General features: G+C 44.3%; 3 protein-coding genes across 10 annotated transcripts in view; 1 reads left to right on the top strand and 2 right to left on the bottom strand.

Annotated features, from left to right (window-relative positions):
* The window catches only part of arfgap2 (ADP-ribosylation factor GTPase activating protein 2), a 10,737-nt gene extending 6,229 nt beyond the window's left edge, over window positions 1-4,508 (top strand). For 2 of the 4 annotated variants that reach the window (XM_028955710.1, XM_028955708.1), the window contains 8 exons: window positions 869-1,005; window positions 1,179-1,310; window positions 1,396-1,524; window positions 1,607-1,762; window positions 1,872-1,998; window positions 2,110-2,200; window positions 2,299-2,420; window positions 2,574-4,508. In XM_028955710.1, the coding sequence (XP_028811543.1) occupies window positions 869-1,005; window positions 1,179-1,310; window positions 1,396-1,524; window positions 1,607-1,762; window positions 1,872-1,998; window positions 2,110-2,200; window positions 2,299-2,420; window positions 2,574-2,594 (915 nt within the window). In that variant the 3' untranslated portion in view covers window positions 2,595-4,508. Of the gene's footprint in view, window positions 1-868; window positions 1,006-1,178; window positions 1,311-1,395; window positions 1,525-1,606; window positions 1,763-1,838; window positions 1,999-2,109; window positions 2,201-2,298; window positions 2,421-2,573 lie in introns of all 4 variants that reach the window. The other 2 variants (XM_028955709.1, XM_028955707.1) reach the window with 1 other exon arrangement.
* LOC114765545 (para-nitrobenzyl esterase) lies at window positions 4,418-11,236 on the bottom strand. Of its 5 annotated transcripts, none has more exons than XM_028955702.1 (10): window positions 11,097-11,236; window positions 10,736-10,899; window positions 7,612-8,310; window positions 6,997-7,104; window positions 6,669-6,865; window positions 6,402-6,601; window positions 6,175-6,233; window positions 5,897-6,064; window positions 5,597-5,818; window positions 4,418-5,119 (listed from the first exon to the last, which is right to left on the bottom strand). In XM_028955702.1, exons 2-10 carry the CDS (start codon window positions 10,776-10,778, stop codon window positions 4,977-4,979), a joined length of 1,839 nt encoding a protein of 612 aa, XP_028811535.1. In that variant the 5' UTR covers window positions 10,779-10,899; window positions 11,097-11,236; the 3' UTR covers window positions 4,418-4,976. The 5 variants fall into 5 exon arrangements, with proteins under 5 accessions (XP_028811535.1, XP_028811536.1, XP_028811538.1 ...); XM_028955703.1 differs by having other exon boundaries at window positions 10,736-10,841; window positions 11,097-11,207; XM_028955705.1 differs by lacking the exons at window positions 10,736-10,899; window positions 11,097-11,236 and adding an exon at window positions 9,481-9,671.
* On the bottom strand, window positions 10,925-15,821 carry pex16 (peroxisomal biogenesis factor 16). The gene is made up of 11 exons (XM_028955711.1): window positions 15,573-15,821; window positions 15,329-15,364; window positions 14,357-14,433; window positions 13,370-13,503; window positions 13,125-13,225; window positions 12,945-13,022; window positions 12,710-12,859; window positions 12,501-12,573; window positions 12,306-12,425; window positions 11,828-11,892; window positions 10,925-11,733 (listed from the first exon to the last, which is right to left on the bottom strand). The coding sequence occupies exons 1-11, from the start codon at window positions 15,697-15,699 to the stop codon at window positions 11,675-11,677; spliced, it is 1,020 nt and encodes a 339-aa protein (XP_028811544.1). The 5' UTR covers window positions 15,700-15,821; the 3' UTR covers window positions 10,925-11,674.

Below are 15,821 nucleotides of genomic sequence, written 5' to 3'. Positions count from 1 at the left end.
CTTTTCACAGGGTTTTATCGGAACACCACACCTCAGTTCTTGCCAGATTCAAAGCCACACCCAGCCCTGCTGTCGGGCGACGGTGAACTTGTAGTTAAAAATGCAATGAGTAAACACGACAAATTTGTATCAGCACCTAAAACATCTCATTAATATCCAGTAGTTCCTATATACATATATATATGTTATCTATTTTAACATTCTACCTGTTTTTGGATTTATCTATTTTTATTAAGCTTCAGCATTGGGAAAATAACATTTGCCGTAATGTATTAGTAATGTAATGTATTATTCATTTTATGGATTTTTTTTTTTAAAACATTTTTATTTCTAGGCAAGCAAGTGCCATTTATCATATCGCATATCGAAACCTTGATCCCAATAATCGCAATATAACTTTCGGCTCTTTAATATTACCATCTTCTGGCTTTCTGCACTACAGGTGATATGAGTCAGGTTAACATAACAAATATTTGGAAGGAAAATTAATATCAAACAATAATATTAAGATAAAATACAATTAAAATAGTGTTTTTTTAGAAGAGCATTTGGCCCTCACAACTCACTCAATGAAAGTGACCTTACAGGTCTTTAATTTGGCCTCCACAAAATGTCACAAGCTACATCTAACAGCTGTGCTAATGACTACCTAATGCACAGAGTAAGGGTTATGACTTATGGACAACTGAAATCTATGTTCATTGCCAGCTCTGACTTGGCATTATTTAACTAGTGCTGTGAGGTGTTTGACCACAAGGTGGCAGGCTAAGCTAATTTTGAAATGTTTAGCTCAGACTATCTCGGGGTGTGTGTGTGCTTTATTCTGTGGTTGTTATCGAGTAAAAAGGAAGTGCAATTTTGTCACCAGCTTGGCGCTAAGAAAGGCTTGGGGGCTCAGAAAGTGAGCAGCAAGAGCTTCTCGGAGGTGGAGAAACAGGCCCAAGTCGCCGAAAAAATGAGAGAGGAGCAAGCAGCCGAAGCCAAGAAGCAAGCTGAGGAGTCCATGTAAGATCAAGACATACCTTAGAAAATGATCGGAGTTGTAAAACCAGGCTGCTGGCCAAAGGGCTGTTATGTGTCGGAAAAATTCAAATCGGAGTTTGACTCATTGATTCTGAGGCTGTTAAAACGAACGAAATATTAATTTAGACTCCTGTTCAAAATGCTTTTACTGACAGTGTGGCCTCCATGCGCCTGGCCTACAAAGAGTTGCAGATTGACAGAAAATTGGAGGAAAAGAAAATGCAAAGCTTGGAGGGCAAGAAGAAGGAACAGGCAGAGAGATTGGGCATGGGCTTTGGCAACAGGAGGTAAGATGAGGAGCCTGAAAGTGTCTCACCTTCACTGCAACACACATGGGATGTGCAGCAACAGGCCAGTTCTATTTTCCCCCAGTGCGGTGTCCCATTCGGTGATGTCAGAGATGCAAGTGATCGAACAAGAGACCCCAGCTGGATCAAAGTCCTCACCACGCTCCAAACTGGACATGTTTGATGAGCCAGGGTTCACCTCTGGGCCTCCCAAGTACGTTTTTTCGGACTATTTAAAACTTTTAACTGTTGAAAGAGTGTTATAAAATGAAATGTAATTATATCATTTTTTTTAGGTACAAGGACAACCCTTTCTCCACAGGTGATGGATTCGGGTCACGGTGGGATTCAGATGGAGGCTCCTCATCTTTCTCCACATCCTGGGCTCTAGAAAAGGAGGAGCCCAAAGAAACGGAAATCACCATCTCTAGCATCCAGCCAATAGGAGAGAGGTTGGCTACCCACACGCATACACCCGACACATCCAGAAGATCTCAATTGACTAGAATTCTCTGTATATTTTGAAAGCAGACCTTCTGACGTAAGGTATGACACTTCCAGATTGCCCAGCCGGCGGAAGCCCGAAGCCACTCCTGCTGTGGCAGAATCTAGCGAGGCACGGCAGAAATTTGCCAATGCTAAGGCCATCTCGTCTGACATGTTCTTCGGCCGGGAGTCCAATGCAGAGGTACTTCGCGAGTGCTGTTCTCAGCCTTGTTGGAAAGTTCAATGTGTTTACTGGTAACCTCTAGGGAGGGGAGAAGAGGCCAAAGTGACATTTAGATTCTCTAAATTTCAGTACGAGGCAAAAACACGTCTGGAGGGCATGGCTGGTAGTACCTCCATTAGCTCAGCCGACCTGTTTGGAGATGGCCAGGACCGCTCTTCTGGTAAGTGCTGGTGGTGAGATCTTTGTCCCTCATGAACAATGGACCTGGACCCCTGTGGCGTACCCAGTAAAGGCGTTACTCTGTTGGTTTTCCCGTAGGAGCGTCTGGCTTCGACAGCGTGCTGCCCTCTGCTCCTGACATTGCACAGTTCAAGCAAGGTGTGAAGACTGTGGCTGGAAAGATGGCTGTTCTAGCCAACGGGGTCATGAACACCATTCAGGTAAATGATGCTGAGGATATCCTCCTCTTATTCTGGTGGCAGAGTGCGTGTTCGTCTCTGTTTTTACTCCCCGCTGTTATTCCGCTGCAGCGTATCTGATGTGGAGGGGATTTGCTGAGTTTTTTTTTTTTTTTTTTTTTTTTCTTATTTCAGGATCGCTACGGTTCATACTGAAAGGACAGCCCTGAGGAAAAGGGGGGGGGACAAAAAAAGAAATTCACTCTGAAAGTACCACTCTGCTGACTACGTGTCTGCTCACCTACATATTTACAGCGAGGTACAGACACGCAGGAAAGATAAATTTAATCATGGACCGGTTGGCACGGTCACAGTGCGGCCACCCTGACTTCTGTAGATGTTAACAGGCACTCGGGACAGTATTTTTTCTTTTTCTCTTTCTGGTGTTCAACAATTTTCAACAACAAAAGCACTGAAAGGTGTGAAAGTTATTTTTCAGAACCATGGTTCTTGACGTTCTGACAGAAATAGCACTGTTTACCCTGGTCTCATATTTCAAAAGCTGATTTGATCTGAAAGTGTTCTGTACGAGATGTATCAGCAAACGTGTTTTTAGCTGCACCATGTTCTCATGGGTTTATTTTGTATTTCAATGGTGACCTCAATGAACCGAGCAGCACGGCAATGATTTACTTCACCAGGAAATGAATTCTGGATTATTCTCATGGCTGAGATTTATATTTTAAAATGCCCATATGATAAAAAAATTATATATATATATGTACACATTTTGGAGCAGGCCCAGATGAAAGCAGTCAGCAGTTACTTCATTATCTGAATATCCTAAGAAAAATCCAGTTTTATTTTGTCAATATAATTTAATTTTTAAATCTATACAACAAACTTGTGCAATGAGCCTGGGGTTTCTGTATGTGCAGAGACGTTGTGCGTTATGCGTGCATACGATCATCGGGCAGGTCCACACTTGTTTCACTTTTTTTTTTTTTTTTTTTGCCTATTTTGCAGTAGTGAACTCTGTACCTTGGCAGAGGCTAAATTTTCCTGCACTGCCAAAACAGTGTTGTCAGAATCAACATCTTGCATTAACCCAAAATGTGTGTCTGCATAATGTGTGTTGTGGGGTGGGGTCCACATCAACAAGATTTCTCAGGTTGGTTTGATAATTGAAGCTAGAAGAATGGCAACCCGAACGCCTGAATTTTGTCTTTAATTATCCAAAATCATACCAATGGAGATCTTGTTTTGTTGAATACTGCTGTAAACTTGCATTTGTATTTCTCCTGGTGTTAATATCCATATTGTATTCTGGTTTTATTTTGATGACATTCATTGCGACCATGTGCAAATAAAGAGTGTCTCTCTCAGTCATGCTTTGCATTTGATCAGAGGACAGATTGTATATTGATGCAAGTTGTGAAATCCGAGTGCTGAATACAGGTGACGGACAAGCAAGCACACACAGTGTAAGCTCTACAAAGACTTGGGAAAAACTTAACTTACTCATTGAATACTGCATGCACAGTAAATTTCCGGTACCAGGAATGAGAGCATTTCCCGACTGGTTGTATTTTCCCTATTGAACTGTTGCATTATGCCTGATTGCCTAGGGATGATTTTATTTGTATTATTATTATTATTTTTTTTTTTTTCTTCCTTCCCTCCCCGATGACAGACTGACCTGCCTGTCCTTTTGGTCACACAGTGATTTTAAGTAAAGAAATGTTATCAGACTGCCCTTTTATGATATTTATTGTAAGCTATCCAGGGACAAAAAAAAAAACTTATCTAGATTTGTCAATAAAGGTGTAATTCCTCCAGTAAAGCGTCCCGGTGTGAGTTCAAGCTGGTGCATCATTCAATGAGTATTAGTATGAATCATAAAATGGTTGTGAGATGAATGCTTGTGTTCAATGTATAGATGACCCCCTAGCCACAGGAAGAACAGAGTTAACCCTTTCATGTGTTCCTGGGAACTGGGGTTCACAGATTTGCTTCAAAGACTAAGGCATAACGCACAGTTTAAAATTTCAGTGTTTACACATTCAAATGTAATTCCCTTTTAATGTATGTAAAGAAAGAAAAGTGCATTAAAACATCACCTTAAACCCACCCATGTAAATCAACAGAAGGGTTGTCCGCATTCTTTTGCATTCACATAAAATTCCATATTAACCATCAATCCCAATGTACAAAATGGCATCTGGCTCTTTCTGTTCTGCATGATTAATGTCAACAGAGTGCTGGTTCTTAGCATGCAATTTGTGCTGTTAAAAGTAGTTATTTTTGCTGATTGATATTTGAACATATCAGGCCTATAATATACAAAATGATATGGATATAATGAATTAACATTTTTGGAATGATTTCGTCCATCTCCAAATACCATTGTGTGCTTTGTGACACATGACCAGTAGAAACAATTTGATATTTTTAGATATTGATAATGATAACTTGATATATCTCGCCCACCTGTCCGTTCAAAGCATATTCATGCCTCACATTTAGAATGCGTGTACGGCACACACCAAAAAAATGTGGCTCTCATGGGAAGTCACGTTTCCTCCTCGAACCATTTGGTTAGTTGACCCAAGCGTACTGGTAGAACCCATTCTCCTCCCAGAGCTTGCACCTTTCAGCAAATGGGTTCCGGGCAACAGTGAGGTTATGGGAGAGAAGGGCTGTTCCCGCAGGGAACTCCGGCCAATCATCTGGCATCTTACCTGTCGGGGAAGAGGGAATAATAAACTGGGTCAGTAATGAGTGCTTAATTCACAGAATTCAGCGAAACGAACGTTTTCTGCTGGTGCTTGCACAGGGATTTAGGGAATATGTATCGCTCAGTGGGTTTTGGTTCTAGAGGCACGGGCCCATGAACACCAAAGCTGTGGTTTGTACATTTGGGAGATGCCAAACTCCACCCATTGTACTATTTTGGACAATCCAAACAGGGCACAGGGAGAGACATACATTGGCTCTGAGAACGTCCTCTCTGATTAGAGGGCCTTAGCATTAAAACATCAAGGGGGTACATATGACGCATAGGAGACTTTTCGCTCCTCAGTGAATGGTGTTTGGACCAATTTTCAACCGCTGAAAAATGTCATCTTGTCAACATTTTAGCACCTTCATATGTTTCATTAGATTCATAATATTTAATTTGCAACACTGACATGCAACTTAAAAGACTTAAGACTCACCCTCTCTGGCAAAATGCATCAAGTACTTGGTAAGCATTTCTTGAAAGGCGCTGTCTGATGGAGACAGGGACCCCAGGGCTTCTGTCAGTCCCCCGAAAAAGGCCAGGCTGTCCAGCAGATGGAAGGAGAAGCGGCTTGGGAAGGGCAACAGGGATGAGACGCTGGCCTGTCTGGACGGAGTGTAATTCACCACGTAGCGGTACACCGGACTCCGCAGCGCGCCTGCGTTCGGAATTGAAACGCGAGAGCCGCTAATCACGATGAGGAAAACAAAAAAACAGTGATAAGCGCGTCTCGTACCTGCGGCCCTCGCGGCGAGGTCGTTGTTGGGGCAGGTGGCTCTCAGGTCTGACACCATGGTGGTGTAGAGCCTCTCGGGGCAGCGGTCGCTGGTGGGGCAGGGGGCAGAGCTGTTGTACAGCTTCAGGGCCTTCAGGAGGATCCCGGCTCCAAACGGACTCAGTTTCTCTAAAACGCATTACATAAATTCACCCGGTTTGTGGGATGTAAGGGATAATTTGAATGATGTAGCACGCGCATCTCGGGGTCAGGAAGGGGTCACGGTACAAGGCGCTTACCCGTCACGTGCCAGCGGTAATCTCCCCACGTCCACATGGAGATGTTATCATAGGGGGGGCTTAGGAGAACGAGTAATAAGAACAATCGTTAAATTGCAAAAAAATAAATGAAAACTGTTCTTCTCTGGCTTCTCTTCCAAGATAGCGAGAGCGCAGACGGAACAAATCCGTCGCACAGCTGAGGAAGTCCGTGGATTTTATTGAATAAGGGGAAGGGGGAACTTTACCTGAAGTCTGCCTCTTGCTCAGTGGTTCCGATCAGAAAGGGAACGTCGCTGAAGCCGCTGCCTGCCTCCCACGCTGCGAACGGCGGGACCGGCAGGACGTGTCCGTCTACAACTGCGACCGGACCTACAAACGTCCCCTTGGTTGGCAGACTGGTGAGATCGTCGGACGCCCAGGATGGGTACTCCTGCCATGGAACAGCCTGCACAGGAGAGTCAAAGTGGTGTTCCCTGCTGTCACTATAGGTGTCACTAACCTGGGTGTCTTACCCTGAGGACCTCACTAATGTTCAGCCTTCTGAGACAGGCGGCGTCTTTACATCCCGTCCTTCTGAGAAACTCTAAATTGTCCCTTTCGGCCGACTCTAGGGAGGCCTTGAACAACGAAGAGCCACTCATGTCAATGGCCCGGTGGAACAGTCCCTTAGCCAGCGGTGACACCATGAGAGCCCAGACTGACGTGCCTCCTACAGATGGGACAAGCAGATATGTGGGTTTTCAATGGACAATTAGATGATTAAATGATTACTTATTGATCAATAAACTGAATATGAATGAAATGCAATTACTTATAAAGCTAAATCTGCCATTTTGTTACCTGAGCTTTGCCCAAATATGGTGACTTTTCCCGGGTCTCCTCCAAACACCTGGATGTTCTTCTGGACCCATTTCAGCGCAGCGATCTGATCCATGAAACCGTAGTTCCCTGTGACAGAATGACAACGCTAAATGCTAATCCAGTCATTACAGGGACAGTCCCATAGGGTTAAGGGTCTTGGGTCTGGGACACAGTGGTGGTGTGGGACAGTGGTGGCCTAGTGGTTAAGGAAGCAGCCACATAATAAGAAGGTTGCCGGTTCGAATCCCGATCCGCCAAGGTGCCATTGAGGTACCACTGAGCAAAGCACCGTCCCCACACACTGCTACCTGGTTGCCTGTCATGGCTGCCCACTGCTCATTCAGGGTGATAGGTTAAATGCAGAGGACACATTTCACTGTGTGCACTGTGTGCTGTGTATCACAGGTGAAAAGCACTTCACTTTCACTTAGTAAGTGGGGTTTGGACCTGTGACTGTGTGGTCTTCTGATTCAAAGGCGAGTGTTTTACCCACTAGGCTATACCACCCCATCATCTTTTATCTGTATTGGAGGATATGAGGAGCAGCACTGCGAGAGTTTAAATGTGGCATGTGTTTCTGGTTTTGTGATGAACCTGAGGTGTTGGAGGTTGATCCATCTCTGAGCAGTTCCAGGGCCATGAAGCCGAAGGCGTTTAGCCTGTAGTTCAGACTGACGTAGACGGCCTGAGTGGCGGCGGCGAGCTGTTCGGTGGGAGAGTAGCCTTTCTCCTGTCCACTCAGCATGTGCAGGTATCCCCCATGGATCCACACCAGGACCGGCAGGGGCGTGGCAGGGCGCAGCGAGGGGGTCCACACATTAAGGTGCAGGCAGTCCTCCTGCCCCATCACCCGGCCATCCTTCCTCAGAGGCTGAACCTGTGCGCAGACGCCTCGAAAGCGCGTGGCATCCCTTACGCCACTCCAGCAGAGACCCTCGTCACGCATGTCACCTGGGGGCCGCCACCTTCTTCCGCCCACGGGCGGGGCAGCGTACGGTACGCCCTTAAAGGAATAAGCCCCATCCTTCCAGTGCCCACGTAGCCAACCACAATCCGTATTCACCTCCACCAGGCCGTGGGGCGGGGTCTGGGCCACGTAAGCCAGGTAACCGGCAAGGGCGAGCAAAGAGGCCACGCCCAATGCAATCAGAAACATGCACTTCCGGGAGACCACCAGGAAGGGGCTGACATAGTGACGTCTGCAGTACTGGACCTCTTCCTCGCCGCCTTCGTGCACCAAGTAACGGTACTCGTTCACCTCTGGGACCTCGTAAACGTCCTCGCTCATCTTCTCTGTGAAAGGAGAGTTGTCATCTCATCACAAGTTATTCGTCATTTGTACAGATTATACAGGGTCCGCAGTGCGAATAGCTACACCAGAGCTCAGTAAAGTTAGCAGTGAGTTCTGGAAATCTTACACACAAACACACACACACACACACACACGTTTGTTTCTCAATTGCTGAAGACGACAAATGGTGTAAATGCGACATTTCAAAATAAAAGTTCCTAATGGAACGACAGGGAATTTGTTATTTTACAATAATATCGTGCCTTTCAGCTGGGGTCAAACTGCATGTGTAAATCCATGCACATTCACGCTTGTGAAAGCCGTAGATAGCAGGGTTTGGGGTTTTATTTTGAAACGCTGCATACTGTCAAAAGCGCAGCGAGCGGCTGCGTTATTTTACTTTACTTTACTTCACTTTATTTAGCAGACGCTTTTATCCAAAGCGACTTAGAAGAGGAAGACACCAGCAATTCTCGTTCGATTTCTATAGATTTTGAATTTACAAAACTAAGAGCCCCGTTATGGTCTAACTTGTCAGAAAAAGAACATGCTCGGAAATTGTTAAGTGCTAGACGAGGAAAAAAAATGTTTTTTACTTTTTGTAATTGTAATACACAAGCAATTTTTTTTGTGCAGCGTGTGTGCATGTGCGTGTTAGATTCGTCTGAAATACTTTTTCAGACTTGTTATTTCGCATTTTCACAATTTATCGGCTGCAGCGATTGAAAAACCAATGTGTGTGTGTGTAAGTTCACCCACGTACGTGATTTTGTGAAAGTGGAGATTTCTGCGTTTCTGTTTAACGAGCGATAGGAAATGCATCGAAGTTCCGTGAATACGGCCGAACGCTGAACTCACCGAACAAACTTTACTGAGTGCGGAACCGACTTGCGACTTTTTTTTTTTATTCCAATTTTCACTGCTGCCCCCCAGTTATTCCGGCGGTGCTGCTATGCTGGTCGGTGACAACACAGCCCATCCCGCCACCGCCTTTTCCCCGTGGAACAGTCGCATAATAGCCGGAAAGCGGCTAAATACATGCATATATACATAAAACAGGACGGTGATAAAAGGCCTTTTTAACCGGACCTCCCGGGGAAGAAGAGCTTCGTAACAGCGCTGCGCGGTGTTGTTGGGGGACGCGGGTGGAGTAATGATTTTTTTGGACTTACTACGGCAGTTCTAGCATTCCCAGACGGGCGACGTCCTGCTTCCTTACAGCCTGGGAGACGAGGGTCGCTTTAAGTGGCCCGAAGCCACAAAACCCACGTCAATAACTTTTTTTTTTTTATTATTATTTGGTTCAAATCCCAGCATTTAAAAGCAACGTGAGAAAACGTGAAGAAAGAAATAATTATTTTAATACTGGTACTGTGGATTACATTCTCAGTGTGTGTGTGTGTGTGTGTGTGTGTGTGTGTATACAGTGCGGGCCAAAAGTTTGGACACACCGTCTCATGTGTTTTCTTTATTTTTATGACCATTTGCATTGGTAGATTCTCACTGAACATATCAAAGCTATGAATGAACACATGTGGAGTTATGTACTTGTGGAGTGGAGTCCTGGTCTCCACAGTCACCGGACCTGAACCCAATCTAGATGGTTTTGGGGTGAACTGGACCGCAGAGTGAAGGCAAAGGGGCCAACAAGTGCTAAACACCTCTGGGAACTCCTTCAAGACTGTTGGAGAAGCATTTCAGGTGACGACCTCTTGAAGCTCATCGAGAGAATGCCAAGAGTGTGCAAAGCAGTAATCAGAGCAAAGGGCGGCTATTTTGAAGAAACTAGAATATAAAACATGTTTTCAGTTATTTTCAGTTAAGCACATAACTGCACATAAGTTCATTCATAGTTGTGATGCCTTCAGTGACAATCTACCAACGTAAATGGCCATTAAAGTAAAGAAAACACATTGAATGAGAAGGTGTGTCCAAATGTTTGGCCTGTACTGTATGTATGTATGTCTGTGTGTGTGTGTGTGTGTATATATATATATATATATATATATATATAATCAACACTTGTTTAAATTCCCATATATACCCCATCCAAATTTTTATGCCTGCCCTTCCACATCTGTTTCTGTGTTCTCTGTGTGTTTGAACCTCCTCCAAGCCTTTGGGAATGGAAATTAACAGATAATGACTGATACAGTAATGATACAGCATTGGGCCTGAGTGATTAGAGCTGGAAGGTCCAGATTGCGGTCCAGTTTAACTTGTGACAATTTCTCCTCCCTCCGTGTGAGTTTACTGAATGTAACTATCCTGAGCAAATATGTGTGAAGTGCATATAAATGTCTGAACGGGATACGCTCAATGTTCAAATCCACAGTCTTCTGAGCTGAAGTCTGAGACCTATCAGAGAGATTGATTAGTGAAGGCCACGGTGGAGAAGAGTTTGAGTGAAGCAGGCTCTATATTTACCTCCTGGGCTGATCATCTTTATTCCAGTCCGTCTCAGGCCCATTCCCTCTGCATACTGATGCAGTTTTGCCTCTTAGGGTTATCACTGAGCTCTTCCTATAAGCCTCTAAACATCATTAGACTTCTTTAGACCATTGAGAACAAACCATTCATCTTTGCCAGACCTGTGAGCGCCACAAAATTGCTTTATAAAGTCACCAGTTTATTTATAAGACCTTCGCTAAAGGCTTTACCAAAAATGAGAAAAAAAAAAAAAAAGTACACACACAAATTCTTATAAATTACGCTACCCGCATTTAACATACACAATAAAAATGTTTATATTAAGTATTAATTATTGCATTTATGATCAAATTCATACCTTCTTCCCAGTACAATTTTCACTTCATCAGATGTAAAGGAGCGATTTGTCATTTCACACAGTACAAGGGAGAAGGATGGGGGGGTGTGGACATTCAAGTCACATCCTGCTCCTGGGTCCAGGGCTGGTGCAGATTGAGAGTGCGCCGACCAAACAAAGCCACCACGAGTCTTCCAACGTTCCATCACGAGTGATTTCAAAGAACTTTTAGAAAATGAACCATGGCAAATAGTCAGTGACATGAGAACGCGAAGCAAAGAACGCAGACCAAGGACAGCAGTGACGGAAAACGTACGCTGAAATGAGTCATTGACAAAGTATGTAAGCAATGTGAAATATGCTAAACAGTTTATCAAATATTAACAGCAAAAAAAAAAAAAATCATGGTCAGTCAGTACAAAAACATAGTGCGGGTAGAAATATACAAGACTTGAAATTGTGAATTTGTGAAAATGTGATGCACTCATCTAAGGTTCCTTAAATGAACAATCTGGCACTGGTACTGCATCTGTGCATGAACACTGTGTGCATGTGTTGTTGAGAATCTCCACTCGACTCGTACGACATGGGCGCCGATTTCATCCCCAGTTGTAAAAGTAAATTTTCTGCCAAACAGGAAGGTAATCCATCAGAGGACCTGAAAGGTTGAAAAGCAGAGTGTGCGGCAATCAGTTATCAGCCGCATGGCATTTATTGGGTTATTGTTCAGTTGCAGGGTAAAGTTCTCTTACGTGCAACCAAGCCAACGCCTGGGACGTAATCTGCTAAGAACCGTAGCAGGAAGAGAATTTTTGTCCTGTAAAGAGAAGTGTATGCCTTTACAGTGGGTTTTGTGACCATTAAAACCATTTCAATGCCACCAGTCCAGCACCTCAGGTCATATTCAGTATTTTCCAATCAATTATTTTTTAAAGATTTTATGTTCATGTTTTTTCAGAATTTTTTAAAAACCAAAGCGACAGACCAAAAATTATTATTATTTTTTTTTCCTTTTCCCACTAATTCCATCCATTGCCCATTTGGTGACATGATTCATTCTATAGATGCACATTTAAAACTATTACAGAAATAACTGTGGAAAAGAGGCCCAATCATAGCAACACTAATTTTGACAGGCTTAATAATAATTTTTCTTATAAAATTACATGCTGCATGATAGGCCTGTCGTACTAAGAGTAAGTGTGAGTGTCAATGGTAATGGGTTCTTACTCTGAGTATCTGTCATAGAAGGGCGAGCGCAGTAAATAGTACAGTAGAAGGAAGGCCCGCCTCCTCATCTCGGCACGCTCCCTGCGGTTCAGCGTCTTCATGTCGCTGAGCAGGCTGAAACTGCGGGAGCAGACAAGACGTCACCCATCTCCCCCCCCGGAGCCCACCTTCTCCGCTGCATCATCAATCGCTCACCTGCTTATTTCCAGGATTCCGGAAATAAGCCACGGCTTCCAAGAGTGCCTCCCACACGCTGCAAGAGAGAGTACTGGCATGCCTCGAACTCAGGAAAACTGCAGTTTTACCAATAAAACCAGCGCAAACAACACAATGTCCGTTTAAAGCACACAAACGCAACGCACGTGACTGTGTGTGTTTGTGGGGGCATGATCATGAACGGATACAGTGCACTATTGGCCGGCCAATGTAGATGGATTCTGCTAACGTCTCCTGCAGCCCCAGCGGGGTGGGACTGGGGTGCAGCTCCACGTCCTGCCTGTGTGATGACTTCTCCTTCTGGGGGGCTCCCCACAAACGTGCATGCAAAGCCGGGGCTGAGACAGACAGCGAGGGAGGGACATGAGAACGGATTGTCGTAAAGCTCTTCGCTTAAAGCTCTTTAGGTTTTTAGGGACTGACTGTTGCTCAGTGGGCGAATCACCCTTCCAGAACGCTGTCCCACAAAAGACCCCTCGTTACACTCCTCACTTTCTTGCTCTACATAAAAAAAAAAAAAAAAAAAAAAAGTCCAACATGGAGGTGAAACCCTATGAAGAAGCTTTACAAGCATCAGTCATAAAATGTCTATTTGGATCAGACCTCTGCTGTGCAGACTGGAGTCTCTGTCCAGGGGAACGATAGGTGGGGACGTCTGAATTCCTGATTTGTACCAAAAGAGTAAAAGGATCCGTAGAATAGCTCTGAGAAGTCAAAAAGTTAACAAAACTAAAATAACTACATTTTCTTAAAGACTTTTTCTCATCATATTACACACAAATGGCAAACTATAAAGAGAAGAGACTGAGATATGAAATTGTGCAGTGATGACGGTGAGATACTCTTACTTGGCGATCTGAATGAGGACAATGACCAGCCAGCGGCCCCCTTCCCCACACAGCTTATTGGCCCCCATCTCAGTGAAGACCTCCACATATTCCAGAACTGACAGCCATGTAAGGATCCTCCGATGGGACACAGACTGAGGTGCAGCCGAGCAAACATTCCAGACACACACACACACACACAAAAGAACAAAAATAACTTTGAAAATTATTGATTAGATTAAACAGAAGTTCAGATCCCATCTGCCAAGGTGCCACTGTCCCCACACACTGCTCCCCAGGCGCATGTCATGGCTGCCCACTTCTCACCAGGGGTGATGGTTAAACGCAGAGGACACATTTCGTTGTGTCACCGTGTGCTGTGCATCATAATGATGGTTTAAATAAATAGTGCAGTATGGAACAAGGTTCTTTATACACCCTCTGGGGAAACATCCATCTTTTAGTCTTCATAATAAATAATTTTATGTCTGTTACCATGCCAACAGCACAGATCAGTGCTCAATGTGATTTGTCCTCTCGAAGAGGGAAGAGGGAAGAGACAATTGTGAGTATGGGTGGAGATATTTGGAATCAGATTTGTGCCAAAATTTTGAAACAAAACGTTCATACTAACAAAGAAAAGTAAGATGTTGCAATGTAAAATAATATGGAATTTTTATTTATTTTTTTTGCCTACATCTCGCTCTTTTTCATTTTCACTGCTGTTTTTTCATGTTTACGTTGCCTGAGAATTAATTTGCACTTGTGGCACAGATCTCTTGTGTGGGCGGGGCTTCGCCTCAGTTGCCAGCAGGCTTTTTTGCCGGAACTCTTCTAAAAGACATAAGCGATCACGTAGAAATCACATCAATGATCAACATAATTGTCAATACTGACAACCGGTTAATCTCATTCAGTCTGCGATCACTGTGCAAGCGCGTCCGTCTCGTAGTGATGAAGAGATTGTGATCTGATTCCATAGAGACGAAGGAAACACTGCCAACTCACCATGGGGAGTGTCCGGCAGAGACCCCTCCTCAAAATGCCATCATTCAGCAAAACTAGCAGGTTGGATGCAGAATACACTGCGTGTGTAGAGGAAAAAGAAGACTGATTGTAATACACAAGTATTTATTGTTTATTACGGAACAGCAGGATAGTTCAGTTACGTTAGGGCGCCTGCCTATTTCGGGACCACTAAGAAGGAACGCTGAGAATGTTTTATGACTGAACAAATCTATTATCTACAACACAAGCCAGGCAGCACCACTAGAAATCCTTTTGAGTGCATTAAGTGCAAATCAATCAACATAGACCCAACATTTTACCTGACAGCAGTATATAGTACAGGCCAACGTTTGGACACACCTTCTCATTCAATGTGTTTTCTTTATTTTCATGACCATTTACGTTGGTAGATTCTCACTGAAGGCATCAAAACTATGAATGAACACATGTGGAGTTATGTGCTTAACAAAAAGGGGAGACCTGACCTCCACAGTCACCGGACCTGAACCCAGTTCGAGATGGTTTGGGGTGAGCTGGACCACAGAGTGAAGGAAAAGGGGCCAACAAGTGCTCAACACCTCTGGGAACTCCTTCAAGACTGTTGGAAAAGCATTTCAGGTGACGACCTCTTGAAGCTCATCGAGAGAATGCCAAGAGTGTGCAAAGCAGTAATCAGAGCAAAGAAACTAGAATATAAAACATGTTTTCAGTTATTTGACCTTTTTTTTGTTAAGTACATAACTCCACATGTTCATTTATAGTTTTGATGCCTTCAGTGAGAATCTACCAACGTAAATAGTCATGAAAATAAAGGAAACACATTGAATGAGAAGGTGTGTCCAAACCTTTGGCCCGTACTGTATGATTGATTGTAGGTGATGCTTTACACAACATCGGAGAACTTGCGATGCACCCAAAAACAGGGCTGACCGAATGGAGGAATAATTGCTGGCTGGGGAGTACGGTACTTACCCAACTCCGACAGCTCATGAGAGTCTGCAAACCGACCTGTAAAAAGAGAAAGGAGAGGGTGCATCCATTCAACACGCTGCCATGCCACAAAGATCTCTTCAGAACCAGACAGGGTTCTGCTTCAACTCGACCAAGCTGTAGGGTTTTTTTTTTATTTTATTTCAGATCTAGTCAGAAAAAAAGCATAATTACGGGCAAAAAAAGATGACAATTTAAAAAAAAAAAAAAGAAAGGAAAATTGGACCTGCTATGATGTAGGAGAGGGTGCGCACGGTGCTCTCCAGCTGCGCGGTGGCCGCCGGGTTCTGGGTGACGTAGTCCTGGTACCGCTCATAGAGACGGGCCACCTTCTCCACGCAGCGGGCCGACATGGCGCCACGACACCCGCTCACCGGCACAGACGGGACGCCATAAAAAGCACCAACCAACCGACCCAGTCTCCGCGGGCGGACACGCTTCCGCACTTACAAACACTTCCGGGGACCGTCGAGCT

Source organism: Denticeps clupeoides, chromosome 16 (genome assembly GCF_900700375.1).
Source record: "Denticeps clupeoides chromosome 16, fDenClu1.1, whole genome shotgun sequence".
In the NCBI taxonomy this organism is placed as follows: domain Eukaryota; kingdom Metazoa; phylum Chordata; class Actinopteri; order Clupeiformes; family Denticipitidae; genus Denticeps; species Denticeps clupeoides.
The sequence above is the reverse complement of the archived record's forward strand: the minus strand, read 5'-3'. Positions and strand labels throughout refer to the sequence as shown.